This window comes from Chelon labrosus, assembly GCF_963514085.1.
Source record: "Chelon labrosus genome assembly, chromosome: 7".
In the NCBI taxonomy this organism is placed as follows: Eukaryota; Metazoa; Chordata; class Actinopteri; order Mugiliformes; family Mugilidae; genus Chelon; species Chelon labrosus.
This window is the reverse complement of record NC_140343.1, coordinates 30,716,293-30,729,966: the sequence shown is the minus strand read 5'-3', so window position 1 is coordinate 30,729,966 and position 13,674 is coordinate 30,716,293. Positions and strand designations below refer to the sequence as shown.

The 13,674-nt window shown below is 40.0% G+C and overlaps 1 protein-coding gene across 1 annotated transcript; it reads right to left on the bottom strand.

Annotated features, from left to right (window-relative positions):
- Window positions 1-6,299: 6,299 nt before the first annotated feature.
- rpl36 (ribosomal protein L36) lies at window positions 6,300-9,458 on the bottom strand. Its single transcript, XM_084548724.1, has 4 exons — window positions 9,394-9,458; window positions 7,256-7,350; window positions 6,728-6,862; window positions 6,300-6,454 (listed from the first exon to the last, which is right to left on the bottom strand). The coding sequence occupies exons 2-4, from the start codon at window positions 7,346-7,348 to the stop codon at window positions 6,365-6,367; spliced, it is 318 nt and encodes a 105-aa protein (XP_084404850.1). The 5' UTR covers window positions 7,349-7,350; window positions 9,394-9,458; the 3' UTR covers window positions 6,300-6,364.
- Between the last annotated feature and the right edge of the window lie 4,216 nt (window positions 9,459-13,674).

The window sequence follows — 13,674 nt, the reverse complement described above, 5'->3', positions numbered from 1 at the left end:
GATACACGGAGTACTTACCAACACGGCCATCATTTTAGGAACGAGAGAAACTGAAACTTAAGTATCGATCTCATTACATTGGTATCGATCAATCTCGATACCAACGTTGGTATCGATATTATCGATATTTGGATCGATCCGCCCACCACCAATGACCTGGAGGCTAACTGTCATCATGCCGCCCAAAAAACACAAATAGGGGTATCAGAAAAAGAAAGAATGGAAAGAAAAAGAAATAGGGCAGAATGAGGGGAAGCAACTGTTAACTGCTTTCTTTCTGAAAGGTGAACCGAGTTTACTTGTTGTGTAACTGCATCCAATTAACGTTAACATTGTCATAGTCCAGATCAGTAAATTACATCCATACATCTCGTGTAAGGCTTTAGCAAGGCTTTATTTCTTTTTCTGCAAGCTGAAGAACAATTTTATTGAAAAATGAAATTTCATTTGATTCTCTGTGTACAGTTGCTGGCTCCTGTTCAAGAATAAATGTTTTTAAATCAAAATGTGTCACGTTAGTACACAAACCAGATGTAGCCTAATGTTTATAGGTGTTTGAGCACAATAAGAATGTACAGGGCCCAGAAGGTGCTATGCCCCCTCACGTTAACCCAGTGGTTCCTAAACTTTCTCTGCTGGGCCCCCCTTTGGTACATAAGAAAATCTTCACGAACCTCAAGATTAGCCTGAATTGCTAAGAGAGGTTGTTTTTTCTAAAATGGTGGTGTTGGGGTAAAGTGAGACACTGCAGATGATCCACCCCATGCAGATAATTCACTTGCTGATGCTAATCCATCCACTGCGCATGGTCCACATGGATGTGCCTTGCCAGCTGACTCAGATGTGCCACAAGTTCCCAGCAAACCTTGATATGTGTCTCCTCGTGAAATCCTACCACTTCCCAAACGTCCCCCCAGGACACAAACCAAACGAAAATGTGTAAAGACAGCCATCCTAACTGATACTCCTGAGAAGCAGGCAATTGAAAAGGCTTATAAAGAAAGACAAAAGAAACTTGCAGGGAAAAAGCAAGATAGCAAAGAAGATGGAAAACCCAAAAATAAAGCAACCAAAAAGAAAATCGTAGTTAGCAGCTCTGAGGAGAGTGATGTCCCTGTCCCTCTTAATAATGTGTCTGATGAAGAGTGCTCTGAGGATGAGAGAACTGATCCAGTAAACACAGATCTGTCCATGGGTGACTTTGTCATAGTTAACTTTTCAACCAGCAGGAGCATCCGCTACATTGGCATGATTGAGAAAGTTGAGGATGACAAAATACTGGTACAATTTCTCAGAAGAATCCACGGAAACATGAAAGAGTGGGAGAGACCCACGTTTGCTGTAAAGGAAAATGATGTGGCACATGTTCCTAAAAGTGATGTGGTGAAGAAGCTGCCTCAACCTAAAAGGCCTGGAGGAAGCACACGGAGTTAGAAACTCTTCATCTTTCCCTGTAACCTTCAGGGCTGGAATGTAGAGTAGGCCTAGTTGTAGAGAATGAGAGCTGATGTTCTTCCTGTGTTGTGGGTCCCAGGCTTTTCTAGCTGGCTCAAAGGGTCCTGTGTTCTGACTGGTTCTAATCTTGTATCTGTCATTTGAATGTTAATTAAAACATTTTGAATTATACTGTATTATGTTGTATTTGATTTTGTTTAGAGTTACTTTCAAGTGTTTAGGAAAAAAATGTGCTTAATTGACCAATCCCCACTTCTAAATGTTACGTGTCGTTATGCTAGTTTCAGAGTGGAAAAAGTAAGTGGATCACTTTACCTCAAGCTGGTTCACTTTAGGTAGAAAAGCACTATATAAAAGCAAGGCCATTTACCATTCATTCTGATAATTTCCACTGATAGGAAACATTCTGAATTAATGAAAAATGTGTACATTATACTGATATATCATTTTAGCTGCCTTAGAGGGGAGCAAATGTAAAAAATGTCTCACTTTACCCCACTCTCCCTACTAGGGCTAACCCGGCTGCCAAAATGGAGGAATCGGATGAAAGTGCGTTGCTAGGACGGATGGATGGCCAGTGTTGGGAACGTTACTTTAAAAAAGTAATTAGTTATAGTTACTTACTACTTGTTCCAAAAAGTAACTGAGTTAGTAACTGAATTACTCTATAATAAAAGTAACTCGTTACCAGGAAAGTACTATTTGCGTTAGCCTACTGTTAAAAAAAAAAAAAGTTGCTATATGTCAAAGAATTTGGATTTTTTTGAGCAGTTTTCACAAGTCAGTTGAAATGAGTAGAACAGACAGGTGTTTGTACATAACTTTCGATATTTATATATATATTTTATAATTATATTTATATTAAATTTATTTTTATAATATTTATATTTCGGTGGGGTTTAGACGGCGAGCTATCATCTGTGGTGGAGGTATCGGTGTTTTTGGCCACTAGCTTTGTAGATGCGTGTGTCGTTGTGAGATGCTTCATTAAATTAGAGTTGCTTACAACGGATGTCGAGAAAGTCTTCGCTCCTGGACATAATGTACACATTACATGCACGTTCCTCCCTTTGACCACAATGATTTTTTTTATTTATTGAAGTAGTGCTTATATCTCCACCTTGAAAATGCCAACTTTTCATCGGATTGCTCCTGACTCGCCATCTCTGCTGCTTCGTCGAATCTCTGTTTAGCTGTTGTGTGTGTGTGTGTGTGTGTGTGGCGCGTGTGCTGGCATGTGTGTAAAAACACTGGCTCTGATTGGCTACCATGAAACATGACTCTGCCTTAGCCAATCATAATCGCTTACCTCGTTATTAACCCACCTCCTCACTAGCGGTGAGCCAGGGGTGCGTTCGGATTACACAGTTTATTCAATCAATGCATAGTAACGCACCGCATTTAACCTCCAGTAACGTTAACGGCGTTGTAACGACGGGAAAAGTAATTAGTTAGATTACCCCGTTACTGAAAAAATAACGTCGTTACCTAACGCCGTTCTTTTAAACGGCGTTATTCCAAACACTGCCTACAGATATGAAAATTCCGTTGGCTAATTACAGGACCCAACGTGATGGAAATAAATAATAAGTGAACTTGGAACAGTTTTGTTGCAAAGCACAATCTTACGGTGAAATTAGATCTGGTGTTTGTTAAGACGAATTACTGTTAGCATTGCAAGCATCATAGCAAAAAGGCTAACAAACGTATAGCACCAGTTAACATTAGCCCTTCATTCATGACATGGATACTGTAATCATACAGAGAGAACATAGCATACCTTTATCTTTTCTTTTTCTGTCCATCTCTGCATTTATTTGACACTGGACAATCAACAGATTTCCATCCTCCAACGCTGTCACTCACGACCAGAAGTCAAGACTAAACCAATTCACCTTGGTGACCACATAATCGTTTTGTATTACCTATTTTTATTTGGCCATTTCACACAATTCATAAAAACAAAAACGTGCAGAACTTATAGGCCTGTATTTATAATATTATGAATGAAATGTGAGTTATATGGAAGAAAGTCAAGGTGTGACTGACTTTAACCCTTTTATACAGTGGACCCCCCCCCGTCCGTTCAATTTGGGAGAGACCCAGGTGAACTGCCCCCTCCTTCTCACACACAGCTTCGGTGCACGGCACCTTCTCAGCAAGCAGGGGCGACTGCAGCTGCAGGGGGGGCGCCAATTTGCCAGTTCCCCACACAGATAAGACAGATGATAGAAAACCATGTAGCGGCGAAGATTTATTTATTTTCCAAGTGCTCGTGCCGCCCCCCTTGTGTCATGAAAAAATGACACAAATGATTATGTTCGCCCATGCCTAAAACCGCTACTGGCGGTAGTCTAGAAAACTGGCGAGTTTTTTTTTTTTTTTTTGAATGCGCTCGTGCGCCCTCACATAGATTGCGCCCTGGGCGGTCGCCCACATTGCCCATAGCAAAAACCGGCCCTGCTGCTATGCCACTGCTCCAGCAGACCACTCCACACAGGATGGCCGACGCCACCACATAGCCTGCAGAGTGCGGCCAGTTCGAACGTCTTATATGGCAGTGATCTCACGTTGCCCATGGTAACGGAGGGGAGAACAGCGCTGAGAAGTGAAGCGTCTCTTCTCTTCTCGATGTTATTTTCCTGCTCGGCATCCACGGCGGGTCCCACGAAGCATCTCCGGGGGGATCCCATGTCCGTCCCGAGGGAACACCACAGTGCCACGCAGCGCGATCAGTCGCTCCCTCCTGTAACCAATGCGCACGCTGGCCGCTTCTTGCATAGTTACGCCGCCGGCTTCCTGCATAGTAACGCCGGCCGGTCTGGATGTTGTTAAAAAATATTTGGCTATGGCGAGAGTCCCAATAAAAAACAAAACTAAAAAAGTGCAATGCTGTCTGAAAAACTATATACAAAAGTAATCTCCACAAAAAGGGAAACAAAAAGTGAATTCGGAAAAAAGAGAGATCTAGTAAGAGCTGTTGCAAGCAGCTGCCAGCTTCAAACGGCGCAGCGAAAAAAAAAAAAGTTTATTGCAATTATTCTGCACAGAAGGATATGTACACACAAAGTAAAACCCTGAGAGCATGTCACCCCGAATGTAACGATACAACAGCCCTTGTAGTGCAAACTCATGTTGGTTCTGTGCTTGTAGCCTACACGTGGAACCAGTGGACAAGCACCAATGTTTTTTGTACAAAAAAAAGGAAGCAAGGAGGTTAGGAAACAGCGGTTAGCATGTAGCATGCTTAGAATGCAAAACAGGAAATGTCAGCAGTTTGCTCATAAGTTCTGTTCAGGGGCCCACTTTAAGATAAACTTTCACTGAAGTTATGCTGACTTAAGAACTCATGAGGGCTAAGAGGTCACATAAGCAAATGACAAATAGTCATGGTCATGACATCATGGTCCATATACACACCACTTCACATTTAAAATGTTCAAAATTGCCCACATTGTTACATTTGTGTCGTCCAGACTGGATTACTGTAATTCATTACTGTCTGCCTGTCCAAATAGCTCTTTAAAAAGCCTCCAATTGATTCAAAATGCCACAGCAAGAGCATTGACAGGAATAAGCGAGAGAGATCATATTACTCCAGTTTTAGCTTCTCTTCATTGGCTCCCTTTTAAGTCTAGAATAGAATTTAAAATCCTCCTCCTTACATACAAGGCCCTCAAAGGCCTAGCTCCATCGTATCTTAAAGACCTTATTGTACCATATCATCCCAACAGATCACTTCGGTCTGAAAGTGCAGGCCTACTTGTGGTTCCTAGAATTTCAAAAAGTAGAATGGGAGGTAGAGCTTTCAGCTATCAGGCTCCTCTCCTGTGGAACCAGCTCCCAGTTTGGGTTCAGGAGGCAGACACCCTCTCTATTGTTAAGGTCAGGCTTAAGACTTTCCTTTTTGATCAAGCTTATAGTTAGGGCTGGACTAAACCATCCCTTAGTTATGCTGCTATAGGCCTAGGCTGCTGGGGGACGATGCACCAAACACATGTCCTCCTTCTTTCTTCTCTCTCGCATCCTCCACTTTTTCTCTGGCACAGAGCTCTTGCCCTCTAATTTCCTATCTACTACTAGTCATGCAATTCTGTGCTATTACTATGTAGAATGTTTACTGCTGTGTGTCTCTCCCCTCCTCCTTGTGATCATCTCTGGCCTGGAGTTGTGCGTTTCCTGTGGAGCTCTATACTACATCTGTTGTCGTGGTCTCATCAGCCTGCCCAGTCTTCATGGAATCCTGCAGTTATCCACTCCTACCTGAATGAACAATTCTCCAACCTGCCTATGATTCCTCTTACATTTTCCAACTGTCATGTAACATCATCAGTGTGTATCATAAGATTCCACATGTACGCTTTAGTCAGATATGTGTATCTATGACAGATGTATGTTTGTCTTGCTGTTCTCTTCTCTCTTTCTTCTGTCTGTACCCGGCTGGCCTTAGGCAGATGGGTCCCTCCATATGAGCTGGGTTCTGCTAAAGGTTTCTTCCTGTTAAAAGGGAGTTTTTCCTTGCCACAGTCGCCTTCGGGATTGCTCTGGGGGTTTCAGGCCGGGTTTTTGTAACGCGTCTTGAGACAATTTGTATTGTTATTGACACTATATAAATTGAATTGAATTGAAAAATGCGCCAAGTGGTTATCGAAGGACCAAAAAGTATAATCTGTAACACAATCCTATACAACCACCTAATACTAAAACCTGCCTAGGGAAAATTGACAAGCCAACTGAGTCTATTAAGTGTATCGGTAATTTGTAGCAATGTTAAATAGTTACTTTAAAGAAAACGGCTTTAACTCTCATGACAGCTGACCAGCCGGAAAAACAAAGCGCAAGTGAACAGACGACAAATCTGGATTTTGTGGTTTAACAAGCTTTTTTTTTTTTATTATTAGGTGACAGTTTAGTCCTTCTTTGCAGCAGCCTTTCTCATGGCAGCCAGTACATTGCTCAGCTCCTCTCTCTTCCTTTTGGCCCGAATGTGAGTGCCAATCTGGGGGTAAAGGGCAAAATTAGACCATTTGTCTAGTGCATTAAGTCCAATGTGAGAAAATGGTTTCAATGGATTCAAAATTCTGAGACAATTCTATAAAAAAAATTAAGTGCAACAAACTAGTCACTGAAATTGTGTGCATGCTGTATATATACAGTATGTTTTCCCACACCTCAAGTTAACAAAGAGGTTAATTGGAAATTGCTGCTATGAATTGATTGTTTTACAATGGCATACAGCTTTTTTTGTTGTTACACAGAAATACAAACTCACCCTCTTCTTTATGAACTTGAGCGCTCTCTTGTCCTTGGACACTTTCAGCAGCTCCATGGCCCGCCTCTCATATGGAGCAAAACCACAAACTTCACGGATCATGTCTCTGACAAACTTGCTGTGTTTGGTCAAACGCTGTAAAGACATGGCATTAGCAAGCCAAACTGTTTTAAACACAATTCACCTTATAGGGTTAAACAATCCACAACACTTCTTCACAGACATTTTGGACAAGAGATAAACATAGTAAATCGAAAACATGCAAATCTGTAGAAAAATGCTTTTTTTTTTTTTTACTGAATTGCATAAGGTCTATACTTAAAAGTAATAAAACATCAGCTGCTTAAAAGTACCCATCTATAGAGTTGCTCAATAGCAGACACTCACCCCACGAAAACATGCAAATCTGTAGAAAAATGCTTTTTTTTTTTTTTTTACTGAATTGCATAAGGTCTATACTTAAAAGTAATAAAACGTCAGCTGCTTAAAAGTACCCATCTATAGAGTTGCTCAATAGCAGACACTCACCCCACGTCGGCGGCTGTGCTTGGGAGCAGTTATATTCTTGGTGACTGGATGACCTTTGTTAAGGCCGACAGCCATAGGGTAACGAATAGCCATGTCTGTAGAAGACCACAGACAATTGTTAATCATCTGCCTGGCCAAATGCCAAGTGAGGACATCACATCATTACATTGTAATTTTAGGTTTGTATACAGAAGAAACTATGGTGTACATCACAGGTCACCAACAGGAGGTCCAGGTCTAGAAGCTTTATGCTCTAGAAGGTTATGATTTGTAACAGGCAGTTCTATTTTAACTGGCACAGTTTCCGGTAGTGGTTTAGTGGATGAGCAAATGATTGCAGATTAATTGTAAGCAAGTTAAGCCATCCCATGTGATAGGACTCAGCCAATCAAGTCAGTGCATTCCAGGAGGTAAATATTGTGACTCTGCAGTCCAGACAGGTGAGACACATGAAAAGACATACAGAAAAAGAAAGATAGCAATACATGTAAAGAAAAAAGGGAAAGAAGACAAATGATTTGGAGAAAGCAAGAGAAAAAGGCGAGTGTTCGATTGTTAAGTTTTGAGATTTATCTGTAAAACTGGTTGAGACCGTTGTGTCAAGATATGGAATGGATGAGGGGAAATTCAAGCTTTTCCTCCCTTTTATTTTTCTGAAGTTAAGCACTTTAGTTGAACATGCACAAATTTCAAATTTTATGAAATGTGAATATTTATGTGAAATGTTATTGAAATGTAGCTCTTATTTAGTGAGGGCATGACAATGTATCTGCAGACATATATATTCAGTTCTATGTTACGCGACATTAAATGTTGTCAAATAGTTTCGTTTGATTACAAGCAGATGTTGATACAACTACTAGGCTACTTAAAAATTATTTATATATCACACTAGTTACTCATAATGATCTTCTGGACCTTTGCTTCAAGACTTTTTCTCTAACTGGACATCTTTAAAAAAAAAAAAAGTTGTTGAATATCCCCGATTCAGATCTAACAATTTGGCTGAGGTACTTTTCTGTGAGAGTTAGTGGTTCCAATTCTGAAGCTAGTGTACATGCCGACTCACTGAATTCAAGACTCAAAATGCGTATTGTGCAAAAACTAAGATACTAACTAGCAAAACAGTACCCTTCTTCCATCATACTGGAAGCATTGCAGGACATTTATTCAACCCAATTGTGTCAAATGAGCCATTTGGATAGTTCTATTATTCTCCAAAAAAGGAACACATCACTTTATCATTAGAAAGGAGTCTTGTCCTTTAAACTGTAATAGAAACCAATCAAACACTAATAAATGCAACTGTTGAATGCAAGTTAGCTTCTCTGTAATTTGAACATAATTGCAGTATTTATGTGGTTTGCTTACAGAGCATATGTTTAAGTTAACGAATGCTAATAATTAGAGTGAAGTTTACCAGTAGACATAATTATCCAACAAGTATTTTACGTAAGAGAGACTCCAAGCTTACTACATGGTCTAACACTTGAACAGAAGCACACCATACACACAATGAACAGCACGTCTCACGGTCTTATTGGTTGCTGTAATTCTAAAGTGGGTAGATACGTAATCAACTTTTCCTGTTATTTTGTATTAAATTGTTGAATAATTTGTTTTCCATGTGTTCATATCACTCAAATATGCATCTAATTCAATTCAGGTTCCAGTCAAATAGTTAAAAATTGTTTCACACACAAAAAAAAAAATTCACCACACGAGGAAGGGTGAAGGCAATCGGGTCGGCCGGCCCTGCCAATGAAGTGTCCCTTATTTATTTTTCAGGGAGTTGGCAACCATAATTCGTACAGGTCTGTTCAAAACTCACATCTCGAGAGTAGCACTTCCTTTTACAAAGTCACGAATGCCGGTTTACGGTTGATAATATTTTTTTACGCAATCTGTGAGCTTTTCAAACAACTACGATCTGGAGTTAGAAAATCAACGACGCGACTGAGTCAGTGACTCGTCTATAAATTTCCATGAGATTAGTTCCACAGTGTGTTACAATACTGGGCAGGGATGTAAAATGTAGTTAGTAGATAATAGATATTTCACTATATCCAAGAAAAACTGCCGGATGGCGAAGATTAGACTCGGGTTTCAACTGAGATCGATCTACATTAAAATCATACCTGGTGTCCGTGATGGCAGTAAAACCGGAAGGACTGTTGGTTGAGCGAAGCGGTGTAATGAAAGACTTTACCCGGAAGACACTTCGCTGACATCGGGATGACAGCGCCCCTGTCGGACTGGAATAGGTACTGTTACTCAGTGAAGCGTTTAAGACGAGACAACCAGGCACTGGAGGTGTTTGCTCACACAACTTCTCCCTCTTCCACATTTCTTGATTAATTAAAATGATCAGTTCAGTTCAATTCAATTTTATTTATATATCATCAATAACAATACAAATTATCTCAAGACACTTTACAAAATCCGGTCTGAAACCCCCAGAGCAAGCCTGAAGGCGACGGTGGCAGGAAAAACTCTGGTCTTTGTAAAATGGGATGATGATAGAAATACAACATATAGCTGATGATGTTACGTGTCAGTCTGAGAATCTAAGAGGAAGAGGTGTATAAAGTACTTGAAAAAAAATACTAAGTAAAAGTACAAATACCATAACTGAAAATGACTTTGGTAAAAGTTAAAGTCACCCATAAGAAAATCAGTTGAATAAAAGTCTTAAAGTAGCTCACATTAAATGTACTTAAGTATCAAAAGTATAAGTACAAGTAAAGTATTTTTATAGTACGCATAAAAAGAAGCAAAACAACCAAAAATGGTTCTCCCCTTGTTCTCTTTATTTCAATTTCAGGTGAATGAAATAGATGTGGTATAATAAAACCAAAACAAAAAAACACTTGTTGAGTGAGTGAATCAAGTGTCTGCCTGAGAACAAAATAAAGCGTCTGTCTGCCTAAGAACACAAAAAAGTGCCTCCTATCTCCTCGTCAAGGGTGACTGTCGTCTTCTACCGAAGGAGATGCTGTCAGTGTGTAGGTCATTCAATCTGCGCTCACTGACGTACTTGTCTTCGGCCGCTGTCTGTAGGCGGACTAAACCATTTTGCGTCTCCAAGAGGGGCCCCCCAGAATAATATGTTGGGAGGGCTGTGACACAAAGTTCATTCTCTCAGTTGAGGTAATCAGTATATTTGAAATACATTATGACACCAATTAATTGGAGGGCCCAATTCATTCCTTACTCGGGCCCTGGGTAGTCAGGTCCCCTTTTCCCCCCACTACTACCCATGCCCCTGAAATTATGTATGGTATGCTGAGCCTGTACATTGCTGCTGCAACAGTGAAATGCCCCAGTGTGGGATACATAAAGTATCAAAGTATCTGTCTATTTAATTATGTATCTGTCCTATTATTCATTAATAAATCAAGTGACCAAGACTGCCTTCTTTCACCTGTGTAATATTGTCAAATTTAGGAACATCCTGTCTAAGACCTCATTGAACCATATCATCCCAATTTAGCTTATAATTAGCGCTGCACTGAACCATCCCTTAGTTATGCTGCTATAGGCCTAAGCTGCTGTTGGATGATGCACTGAGCACATGTTCTTTACTTTCTTCTCTCTCGCACAAGGTCCTATCCTCTAATTTCTTCTCTGTTACTACTCATGCATTTGTGTGCTACTACAGTATTGCATGTTGCCGTCTGTCCCTCTCCCCATCTCCATTTCCCTCCCCTCCCCATATTCTCCAACCTGCCTATGATGCCTCTTACATTCAGTCATCATACCAGCTCAACTCACCTATACGAGAACTAGTGCTGTCACTAAGAGTTTATTTATATTCATTATCAAAATCTCATGAAACATCATCAGCTATATCTTGTATTTGTATCATTATTAGATTCATGTATGGTTTAGTCAGATATATGTACCTATGACAGATGTATGTTTATCTCATTCCTCCTGCTGTTCTCTTTTTCTGCCTCTACCTAACCTCAAGCAAATGGGTCCCTCCATATGAGCTGGGTTCTGCAGGGTTTGTTCCACTTTGTCTGCCACTGTCGCCTTCGTGCTTGCTCTGGGGGTTTCAGATCGTTTTTTGTAAAGCATCTTGAAACTATTTGTATAAATACCAGCAGCCCTGCAACCCTTCACAGGACAAGCGTCTATGTGATGAAGCTACTGGACACCAAATTTCCCTAAAATCGTACAGTCATTGCATTCATTTCCATCAGTTATCAAACTGGTAATTACATTACTCTTGTCTACTTTTTTTCTAAATTACAAATGAGGAATTCTTCTCACCTGGGCGGCACAGTGAGGAGGTGGTTAGCACTGATGCCTCACAGCAAGAAGGTCACCGGTTCGAATCCATGGGCCGGCTGGCCTCTCTGTGTGGAGTTTGCATGTTCTCCCTGTGTCTGCGTGGGTACTCTCCGGGTACTCCGGCTTTCTCCCACTATCCAAAGACATGCTCATTAGGTTAATTGGTGATTCTAAATTGCCCGTAGGTGTGAGTGTGGTTTTAGTTACCCTGTAAATCCATCAATCATTTTTTTCTGAATTATTTTATGTTCTCTCATTTTAAATGTAATAATTTCCCATTTATTAATATCACTCTCAAATTATTTCTTATCCTGTGATAATGCTCTCAACTTGCTACAATAGTCTTCATGATCTAAAGGGCTAGCATTAAATTTCCAATATTCCTTAGTCTTCATATTTTGGTTTGAAATAGGTTCCAAAACTTAATGTTTGGGAAAACGAAAATCTTGCCTAGGGCACCAAAAATGCCTAGAGCTGGCTCTGACTTCACCTGGGCGTTTGGTGAAACTTATTGCTTAACCTCCAGAGCGGTTTGACCCTTGATTGAATAAGTATCCTGTCTCCCTGCTGGTTAGTCCAAATCTTTTTTTTTTTTTCCCATCAACATCAGAAGAATTAACAAACAACGAAATTTCTGTCCTTTGTAAAACAAGTAAATCCTTGTGCTACTTGTGACACTTATAACAACAGGAAGTAGCGACAGCCTTGGAGGAACAGGACAGCCAATCCTATTAGAGATACTGGATAAGGAGGTGGGACCTGTGATAGAGAATGCGATCTGTTAACTGTTTGTGCACCAAGAACACTGAGGGAGGACAACAGACAGTTGTATTCATTTTTTAAAGATTTTTTTACTTCCGGAATATTCTGCCTGATTTAACACCTTTGTTTTTAAGCTCACAAAATCATATAAGACAACTATACAACAAGAAACATGGACACTTAATAGAATGGCGAAAGCAGAACATAAAAAAACAACACAAAATATTACAACAGAAGAGACTGAGAAATTGATGACAACATTTTTCTGGCCTTTTTGTTGATCTTTTCAACATACTTCAGTGATGTATAATAAAGCGTAAAATCTTGAATAAAAACACTGAATGAGGGTCAGCAGACTTTCTATTTATATTTATGTCCTATGATATTTACCCATAGTAATTACCAGATTAACTATGTTTAATACACTGGAATTTATTTTAAATTATATGCCTTTGTCGTGAAGCGAAAAAGAAAAGGTGCTAAGGTAAATATCCCACACAGAAAGTGTGGTATGCCTCAGAGATTAGGTAGAGATGGATGATGTTGTCATGCTTAGATGTCTTATCTATTATGAAGTGTTGCTAAGTAGCATGTGGCTTTTCTATCACTATAAATTACTTTATTCCTCTGTACGTTTCATTGAACTGTATTCATTGCACTGTATTCTGAAAAAACAGTCATACTGGTTTCATAATAACAATCAACACTGCACATACTTATTCTGTACATTTACATTTAATCTACTTAAACTATCAGTAATTCACATAGCCTACTTAATGCTGAATCTATATGGACCTACTACTTATCCACTGCCAACCATGAACACACTATCCATATTCAGTATCCTGTAAACATTCTGTACACACCTGCACTTTATGTAAATAATATCTTCTTTATACTTCTGGTTAGATAGTAACTGTATTTCATTGGCTTTGTACTGCTACTCTGTACCATAGACTACTTTCTAAAGCATATGCTCTGCACAATGACAGTAAAGTTTAATACCATCTAATAATGTGCCATGGAGTAAATTACTTGCTCATAAAATTAGATGCTGCAATTCAGCCTGATGAATGAAATTTGCTCATTCAAAAACATGTTCAGTGCTGTAAAATGAAAATCACTGGATCACTGGGGGGGGGGGGGGGGTACCTACAGTAGTTTGCAGACTCCCCCTTAATCGGAGCACCTTCGACGTACCCCAGTGTAGTAATGGTACTAACATCAGTGAATACACAGATGGCATTTGGCGTTGCCACTGGTGACGCGTCTCTAGCCATTTTAGTCCCACACGTGCTTCCTATTTCTACAGTGATTGGCTGGTAGGAGACACCCTTGGTTTTGACTGGCGAATGGAG